We start from the raw sequence: 10,292 nt of genomic DNA on the forward strand, positions 1-10,292 counted from the left end.
CAAAGAACACCCAGGGCTCATCTCCTTTAGAATGGACTGGTTGGATCTCCTTGCAGTCCAAGGGACTCTCAAGAGTCTTCTCCAACACCACAGTTCAGAGAAGTCACCTCAGTGGTATCCAACTCTTTGTGACCCCATGGACTGTAGCCCACCAGGCTTCTCTGTCCATAGGATTCTCCAGGCAAGAATACTGGAGTGGGTTGCCATGCCCTCCTCCAGGGGATCCTCCCAATCCAGGGATCAAACCTGGTTGTTTCCTGCATTGGCAGGTGAGTTCTTTACCACCAGTGCCACCTGGGAAGCCCTGTAAACTGCTTAGCTGAGTACTAAAGGCACGCCCCAGGCTTCCCAGGTCGCTCAAGTGGTAAAGAATCTGTCTGCCAATGCAGGAGATGCAAGAGACACTGGTTTCATCCCTGGGTCGGGAAAATCCCCTGGAAGAGTCTCCTTGGGGTACCCTCCCCTTGCCTTAATAAAGTCCTACAGAAAGAGAAGCCTGGAAGGCTACAGTCCATGCGGTCACAGAGGGTCGGACACAACTGAGAATGCAAGAAAGAAAATTAAAGGCACACCCCCACAGATACACAGAGCTCCTTGGCAAAGAATGGTTCCAGGTATTTAAGTTTCTGCTTAATCATTCCCTGATTACTAAGTTAACAAAGCAGAGATTGCAGTAGGCAAATATAACAAGAAGAAAGAATTCAGAAATGATACTAAATAGACAACAGCAACACTACAAACCCTGGGAGGAATGACTATTCAACAAAAAATCATAAAGGCAAACAAACAAAAAACACACGAAGTCTGACTCGTATATAAGAAAAAAGGGCAGTTAATTGAAATTGCCCCCAAGGAAGTCCAAATATTGTACTTACTAGACAAAGATTTTTAATTAGTTGTTCTAGTTTTTATCTAGTTGTTTCCCAGATAAATAAGTTGGAATTAACACACTACTATATATAAAGTAGATAAACAACAAGGACATACTGCATAGCACAGGGAACTATAAGGAAAAAGAGTTTGGAAAAGTATATACATGTGTGCATAACATGAATTACTTTGCTATACACCTGAAACACTGTAAATCAATTATACTTCAATAAAAAAAGAAAAAAGTTAGTTACTCTAAATACATCAAAAAAACTAAAAAACACCATTGTCTAACAAACTATGGGAAGGATGAGAATAACCTCCCACTAACCAGAAAATATTGATAAGCAGAGAAGCTATAAAAAGGGACCAAACAAATTCTCAAATTGGTATACAACTGAAACAAAAATTTCATTAAAGAGGTTCAATAAGCAGATTTGAGTGGTAGAAGAAAAAAAATCATTAAACATGGGTCAACTGAGATAATCCAGTCTGAAAAAGGAAAAATATGGAATAAATATGAACAGACCTGAAAGATACCATCAAGAGTGCCAACATATACATAACAGGAGTACCAGAGGTGAGGAGAGAAAAGGATAAAAAATAATTGAAAAAATAATGGGCAAAAACTTCCCAAATTTTATGAAAAGCATTAATGCACACATTCAAGAAGCCCAATAGCTCCAATCAAGAAAAACACAAAGAGCTCTACCCCAGACACATCCTATTCAAACTGTCAAAAGCCAGAGACAAAAGGAGAAATCTGAAAGCAAAGAGAAGTGACTCATCACATACAGGGGATTCTGAAAAAGAGTAACAGCTAAGGTATCAGAAACCACGGAAGCCATAGGCGGTGCTGAAGGAAAAATCAACTGTCAACCAAGAACTTCCTAATTCTACAAACTATCTTTCAAAAATGAAGAAATTAAGACATTCCCAGATAAATAAAAACAGAGAATCCATTGTTAACAGACCTATCTCACAAGAAATACTGAACGGGATCCTTCAGGCCTAAATGGAAGACACAAGACAGTAACTCAAATCCATGCAAAGAAATAAAGAACATGGGTGAGATGACTGCATAATATAAAAAACAGTGCAAATATATTTTTTGTAGGTTTCTGCCTCTTACTCAATTTAAAAGACAATTATGTAAGATAATAACTATACATCTGTGTTGATGGTTATGCAATGTATAAAATATAATTTGTACAAAAAAGCAGCACAAAAGGAGATAGACCTCTACAGGAGCAAAGTTCTGGTGAACTATTTAATTAAACTAGTATCAAACTGAACTAGACTATGATAAAAACAGTAACTGTAGTCCCCAGGGCAAACCACTGAGAAAAGAACTCAGAAATAGGCAGTAAAAGACAAGGGAATTTAAATAGTATAATGGAAAACATTTAACACAAGGAACAGAAACCACATAAGACTTTTAAAACAAATAGCAAAATAGCAGACATAAATCATACCCTATTAGACATTATATTAATGTAGATGGATGAAATTCTAAAATTAAAAGGGCTGGCAGAACTGATAAAATAACATGATCCAATTACATGCTGACTACAAGAGACACATGTTGATTCAAAGATACAAATAGGTGTAAAGTAAAAGAATGGAAAAAGATTCAGGATGCCAACAGTAACCAAAACAGAGCTGGAAGAGGTACGTTAGTAACAGAGAAGACAGACTTTGAAACAAACATTACTAGAGGAGGACCTTTTGCTGAAAGGGTCACTCCAGTTAAGAAGATACACTCCATTAAGTATATAAACATACTTGTAAGATAACAAAAGAGGGCCAAATACATGAAGCAAAACTGACAGAATTAGGGAGAAAGATAATTCAACAAGCTGAAAATGTCAGTATCTCAGTTTCAATAATGGAGAAGACAACTAGACAGAAAATCAACAAGGAAAAAGAAGACTTGAAGAGCACCATAAACCAACTAGACCCAGCAGATGCTCCTTCATCAGAAGCAGGATATACATTCTTTTCATCTGCACAAGGAATGTTCTCCTTGTACAGATAGACAGACCCTTTGTCAGGCCATACAACAAGTCTCAATAAATTTAAAAGGTTTTAAGTCTTCCGAAGTATGATCTCCAACCACAGTGTAACAAGATTAGAAATTAAAAATAAAGGGAAAAAAATAAATAAAAATAAACAGATATTTGGGGAATCTTAATACAGTCCTATAAAAAGCAAGTGGGCAGAGAAGAAAGCACAGGCAAATTAGAATACACCTTAAGATGAATTAAAACACACACACCAAACCTTATAGGATACAGTGAAAATAATTTTAAGAGGGAAATTTGTAGCTGTAGATGTAGTGGAAAGAAGCAGAATGATCTCAAATCAATTATTTAATCTTTTACTTTAAGAAACTGGGTGGCGGGGGAGGAGAACAAACTACACCTGAAACGAAAAGGAAGGAAATAATAAACATTAGAGTGAAAATAAATAGAAAACAGAAAAAAAAAACTGAAAAATTAAAAATTAAACCAAAAGTTAGTTCTCTGGAAAAGACCTTATAAAACTGTTGAACCTTTAGAATGAAAAAAAAAAAAGTCAAATCACTAAATTCTTTGCGTGTCATGTTCCTCTTTATAAGATTTTATCTAAGACTGGGAAATGTAAAGGGGTTAAAACCCTGAGTTTTTATGTAGTTTTAAATGAACTGTGTAGTTCATTTAATAAGCTACACAGTTCATTTAAAAATGCTTATCCTATTGCTAAAGATAAATGAGTTGGCCACACAAGGTTTTACTGCCTATCTCCTACCTTAAATCTGTCCCTAGATTTAAGGGACACTCAAAACCATTATTTATAATGCGCAGGAGAAATCAAAATGTTTATTAAAGAAATAATTTTACGTATTGAGCATTTATAATAAAAGTTGATAAAATTCTTAAATTGCTGGCCCGGAGTTAGTAAGTGAACGTGACATAGTCTAAAACGGATGCCCTGAAAGCAGAAACAACCTTCCTCTCACCTGCCCTTCTACTCTTTTCTGTCTTCCATCACCACTTGTTTCACAAACCTGTCTTCTGCTCGTGGACACAACAATGCCCTCCTGATTTACACAGAAGTGCACCCACTTTAGCTGATCCTGAGTTATCTTCCTTCAGACACAATATTGATAAAAATCCCTTAACTAGACTCTTCATTGTGCAGGTAAGCATACTAGGGGGAAAAGAAAAGGCCTCTTCTATTTCTTTCCGTCCAAGTACAGTGAGAATGAATGATCCATCAGGGATTAGGAAATTATAGAACATTTATTCATTTATTTATAAAAGCAATAAAATGACTAAATGAAGTCAATCTAAATATACTGCATCTGGCCAAAACTCTTGACCTATCTGCTATTCTTGGATTTTTTTTTTTTTTAAGCTAGAACTAGGAAATAAAGTCAACTCTTTCTGGATGGTAGAAATTGAGATGGTGAAATTTAGAAGGTATAAAGCAACGCTGAAAAGAGAAAAGTTCATGCAAGAAAAAAAAAAACAACCCACTTTCGAATAGTTTTAGTATAAAGCCACACAATACAAATCTTTCATACTATATCTATCTAAAATATATCAAACCTTTACCAGGAAGAGAGAAAATGTATGATAGTGTTAATGTTACTAACCTTGTTTGTTCTTGGGTTCAGCATAAGTGGCTTGCCTTTCTCTTTTGTGTGCAAATGGCGGCATGCCAGAGTACAAGGAGTGGCGACTATTTTAAACCTGGACAGCATCTTTTTTCTCACCTGGGAAAAACAAAGCAAATAAAGATAATGAGAAACCTATTATAGAACTGTAGGTATATCAGGGACAAGTTTTCAAAAGCAGATTTAGAAAGCTTCACTTTCCACAAATGAAAAGGTTTTCAAAGTACATTTGTGTTTCTATAGATAGAAGGGATTATAAAAGAGTAAGCAACAGTGTGAAGGCAAAGATTTATTTTTTCTGACAACAGTTCAAGTCGTTCGATGACAATAATCATTGCTACTGTTTACACATTACCTACTACAGTTAGCCAAATATTTACCCGTTCTGTAATTCACACAAGTGTGGCAGGGTATGAAACATCTAAACAGCGAATGTTAAGTTCAGGGATCAAGACCATCCCCATGGAAAAGAAATGCAAAAAGCAAAACAGCTATCTTACAAATAGCTGTGAAGAGAAGCAAAAAGCAAAGGAGAAAAGGAAAGATATAAGCATTTGAATGCAGAGTTCCAAAGAATAGCAAGGAGAGATAAGAAAGCCTTCCTCATCAATCAATGCAAAGAAATAGAGGAAAACAATAGAATGGGAAAGACTAGAGATCTCTTCAAGAAAATTAGAGATACCAAGGGAACATTTCATGCAAAGATGGGCACAATGCAGCACAGAAATAGTAAGGACCTAATAGAAGCATAGAGACTAAGAAGAGGTGGCAAGAATACACAGAAGAACTGTACAAAAAAGATCTTCATGACCCAGATAATCACGATGATGTGATCACTCACCTAGAGCCAGATATCTTGGAATGTGAAGTCAAGTGGGCCTTAGAAATCATCACTATAAACAAAGCTAGTGGAGGTGATGGCATTCCAGTTGAGCTATTTCAAATCCTGAAAGATGATGCTGTGAAAGTGCTGCACTCAATATGCCAGCAAATTTGGAAAACTCAGCAGTGGCCACAGGACTGGAAAAGGTCAGTTTTCATTCCAATCCCAAAGAAAGGCAATGCCAAAGAATGCTCAAACTACTGCACAATTGCACTCATCTCACATGCTAATAAAGTAATGCTCAAAATTCTCCAAGCCAGGCTTCAGCAATATGTGAACCGTGAACTTCCAGATGTTCAAGCTGGTTTTAGAAAAGGCAGAGGAACCAGAGATCAAATTGCCAACATCTGCTGGATCATGGAAAAAGCAAGAGAGTTCCAGAAAAACATCTATTTCTGCTTTATTGACTATGCCAAAGCCTTTGACTGTGTGGATCACAATAAACTGTGGAAAATTCTGAAAGAGATGGGAATACCAGACCATTGACCTGCCTCTTGAGAAACCTATATGCAGGTCAGGAAGCAACAGCTAGAACTGGACATGGAACAACAGACTGGTTCCAAATTGGGAAAGGAGTATGTCAAGGCTGTACATTGTCACTCTGCTTATTTAACTTATATGCAGAGTACATCATGAGAAACGCTGGGCTGGAAGAAGCACAAGCTGGAATCAAGATTGCCGGGAGAAATAACCTCAGATATGCAGATGACACCACCCTTATGGCAGAAAGTGAAGAGGAACTAAAAAGCCTCTTGGTGAAAGTGAAAGAGGAGAGTGAAGAAGTTGGCTTAAAGCTCAACATTCAGAAAATTAAGATCATGGCATCTGGCCCCATCACTTCATGGGAAATAGATGGGGAAACAGTGGAAACAGTGTCAGACTTTATTTTGGGGGGCTCCAAAATCACTGCAGATTGTGACTGCAGCCGTGAAATTAAAAGACACTTACTCCTTGGAAGGAAAGTTATGACCAACCTAGACAGCATATTAAAAAGCAGAGACATTACTTTGCCAACAAAGGTTCATCTAGTCAAGGCTATGGTTTTTCCAGTGGTCATGTATGGATGTGAGAGCTGGACTGTGAAGAAAGCTGAGCGCTGAAGAATTGATGCTTTTGAACTGTGGTGTTGGAGAAGACTCTTGAGAGTCCCTTGGACTGCAAGGAGATCCAACCAGTCCATCCTAAAGGAGATCAGTCCTGGGTGATCATTGGAAGGACTGATGCTGAAGCTGAAACTCCAGTACTTTGGCCACCTCATGCGAAGAGTTGACTCATTGGAAAAAACCCTGATGCTGAGAAAGATTGAGGGCAGGAGGAGAAGGGGACGACGGAGGATGAGATGCTGGATGGCATTACCGACTCGACGGACATGAGTTTGGGTGAGCTCGGGGAGTTGGTGGACAGGGAGGCCTGGCGTGCTGCGATTCATGGGGTCGCAAAGAGTCGGACATGACTCAGCGATTGAACTGAGGTTCAATGTAAACATCGTGTGGGAGACTTATAACAGAAAAAAGCCTGGAATACATACATTCAGAGGAAGAGAAACTATCCGATTCTTAATCTAGACTTCAAGTTTTAAGGTACTAATAAAGTCAATATTTACATTCAATGTACTAAAACGTTGTTTGTAGAAAACCTATTACTATTTTAAAATCATGCAAATTGGCTAGAAAACATGTTTTTGTCCTTTCACATTCATCACAAACATTATGGGAATTTTTCAAAATGGAAAACTACATATTAAATCTTAAATATTTACTGATGAGAATATATAATGGATTCTTCTGTGTATCAATTCTTCCACTAAAAATCAATTTACAATGCTCATGTCTTTAATCATCACAAACCATCGTAATTATCATACAACAGCTTTTTAACATGATTTTATTTATTTGGCTGTGCTGGTTTTCATTGCTGCGCAGACTTTTCTCTGGTTACGGTGGGCAGGGGCTACCTTCCTGTTGCAATGCACGGGCTTCCTTCTCTCTGCGGCGGTTTCTCCTGTTGCAAAGCACAGGCTCTAGAGGGTTCGAGCTTCAGCACTTTCGGCTCCTGGGCTCTACAGCACAGGCTCAATAGTTGTGGCACATGGGCTGAGCTGCCCTGCGGCATGTGGGATCTTCCCAGACCAGGGATCAGACCTGTGTCTCTTGCATTGGCAGGCAGATTCTCACTGAGCCAGCCACCAGGGAAACCTCCACGCAACAGCTTTTAATGGAATTTCTACTTGAGGAGAAATCCAGGCTGTATATGGGGGTGCAGCAAAATCATCTACATTAGGATTTTAAGTTAATTTTTATGGAACAGAAATTCACATAACGTAAAATGAACAATTCAGAGGGATTTAGAAAATCCATAATGTTGCACAACCACCTCTATCTAGTTTCTAAACATTTTTATCATCCCAGAAGGAAACACCACACCCATTAAGCGGTGTACCCCACTACCCCAGTGCCTGCAACCACCAATCTGCCTTCTGTGTTGAGTTTGCCTATTCTGGATATTTTATATAAATGTGGTATCTAAATATGGCTGCAGAATCAAGCAATCTAAATGATCAAGAATCATGAGAGATGGGAATGAGGGTAAGGGACAGGACAGATGTTGTTTAAAGGTACAAACGTCGGACTCTTCCAACAAGAGTCGTAAGAGAGAAGTCCAAGAGATCTAATGCCTGGTGAACACAGGCGACAATACTGTATTACAATCAAACTCGCAAGGAGTCTAGAGCTTAATTATTCCAATAACTGAAGATAAATTATAATTATATAACATGCAGAGGTGCTAATTATCAGTACAATGGCAATAATTACAATATATAAATGTATCAGATTAATGTTGTACCTCTTAAACTTTCACAGTGTTTTATGTTAAATATATTTCAATAACAGTAATTTAAAAAATCACGAGAGACATACCATAAAATAACAGACGAGTTTTCTTCAAAAACGTTCATGTCATGAAAAACACTAAGTAACAACTGCAATTCAAAGAAGACTAAAAAGACAAGACACCTAAATGCAAAATCTGATCCCAAAAAATGCTATCAAAGACATGATTGGGGATAACTGGCATAACTAGAAAATCTACTATAACTTTATAAGTATTGTATACTTTAAAACTTTCTGAGTTCGATAACCATATTTACAGGTATCCCTGTTCTAAAAATACACAGTGAAGAATTAATGAAGTATAATGAAATATAATGTATACAACCAAGTCTTTCAAAGTATTTCAAAATAAATTTTGAAAAGACAGAAATTGAAACTGTAGTGCTGATCATGTTTCAATGGGTCTTCCAGGAGAGAAAGCATAATTTATCACAATTAAAACTTTGGTACCAAAAGACTGGATTAGTATTGTAGTCTAGTGGTGACGTAGGCAAATCTAAAAAAGAGTTTGAAAAACTTTTTAATTTAAAATCAAAGACTATCTGAAAAAAAAAAAAGCAATATTTTGTCATACCACAAGTATAATAAAATATATTTGGTCTTGGTCCCCAGTTCTTGGCACAGAGCTCCTAAAAGCCACTGAAATTTTGAGTGACAGAAGTATCTTTTGCTATTCATAGGGAGACCCTTTTGACCATACCTGAGTTTATGCTACTGAACTCACTGAACTCACTTAGGATGAGCCCACTGCATAACCTCACAACAGAGCTGATCATCAGAAAGATCAAGTAATTATTAGAGTGGAAACCTTGCAGTACCACTCCAGGTCCCTAGGGAAAAGGGGTGGGACCAATACAGATGAAGATCCATAAAGACTTTTGAACAAGGAGAGGTGATGAGCTTTCAGGTTGGTGAACACATCTAGGTGTCCGGGGTTGACAAGCCCAGAGGATAAAGAAGTGCCATGCCCTCCTGCATCCAGCCCCAATACCCAGACCTATGTATCTTTTCCATCCATTTGTTCCTGTGATGTATCCCTTTATAATACACCAGTAATTGCAAATAAGTGTCTCTCTGAGTTCTGTGAGCCAGAAGAGCAAACTATCTAACCTGAGGAGGGCGGTGTGGGAAGCCCTGATCTACAACCAGTTGGTCAGAAGCATGGGTCAAAACCTGGGACTTTTGACTGGCATCTGAAGTGAGGGCAGTCTTTCTGAAGTGAGTCCTTAACTTGTGGGCTTGGAAGCTATCTCCAGGTAGAGAGTGTTAGAATTCAGCTGAAGCACACCCAGGCAGTGTCTGCCTAGAAGGGGAGAACTAGGTGTGGGGAAAAAACACACTTGGTGGCCAAAAGAACTGAGCCTGCGAGTAGGAAGAAACAAGTTTTTCCTTTCAGTACTTAAGATCAACATTCTGACATAAAATCTTCTATCTTCAGTTCCTGGCTATAAATTTGCTTTCATCAAATACTGAATTTATTCTGTAAAATAAAGACTACCTGTCAAATCTACCTCATAGATAATTGTAATGATCAAACGAGAGAACAGATGCAGAAAAATATTAAAGACTTATAGAAGTGGTGTCATAGCACTCAAATTATTACTTTATTACTAAGTGATAGAGAGTAAAATAAAAAAATAAAAGTAACTTTAATAATGTCTTTAAAACAAGTAGGCATCAGTCAAAAAACAATTTAAGGAGAAAATCCCATTTCTGCCAAAAATAGAACCAAGGACTAAGGAGACAGAGAGACAGACAGTAGGCTTAATACCAGCTGGAGGCAACAAGATAAAAGGGGGAAAACGCACACCTGAACTCCTCATATTATAAGACAGGATGAAAGAACTGTAAAAATGAGTTAAGTAAAAACAGGAAACAAAAGAAGGTGGGGCTTCCCATTTTGAATAAATATGGAAAATGAAGCTGCTTACTACTCGAGTTTCCTGGATGTTGAGGTATGCCTGTGGTTTCTTCCTCTGGTGTGTCA

At 37.7% G+C, this 10,292-nt stretch overlaps 1 protein-coding gene across 1 annotated transcript in view; it reads right to left on the reverse strand.

Annotated features, from left to right (window-relative positions):
* Positions 1–10,292, reverse strand: part of ME2 (malic enzyme 2, NAD(+)-dependent, mitochondrial) — a 63,048-nt gene that overhangs the window by 47,930 nt on the left and 4,826 nt on the right. Inside the window, exon 2 of the mRNA XM_010849790.1 lies at positions 4,511–4,630. Coding sequence (XP_010848092.1) covers positions 4,511–4,618 — 108 coding nt within the window. The 5' untranslated portion in view covers positions 4,619–4,630. The remainder of the gene's footprint in view (positions 1–4,510; positions 4,631–10,292) is intronic.

Source organism: Bison bison, unplaced genomic scaffold (assembly GCF_000754665.1).
Source record: "Bison bison bison isolate TAMUID 2011002044 unplaced genomic scaffold, Bison_UMD1.0 scf7180017864287, whole genome shotgun sequence".
Lineage (NCBI taxonomy): Eukaryota > Metazoa > Chordata > Mammalia > Artiodactyla > Bovidae > Bison > Bison bison.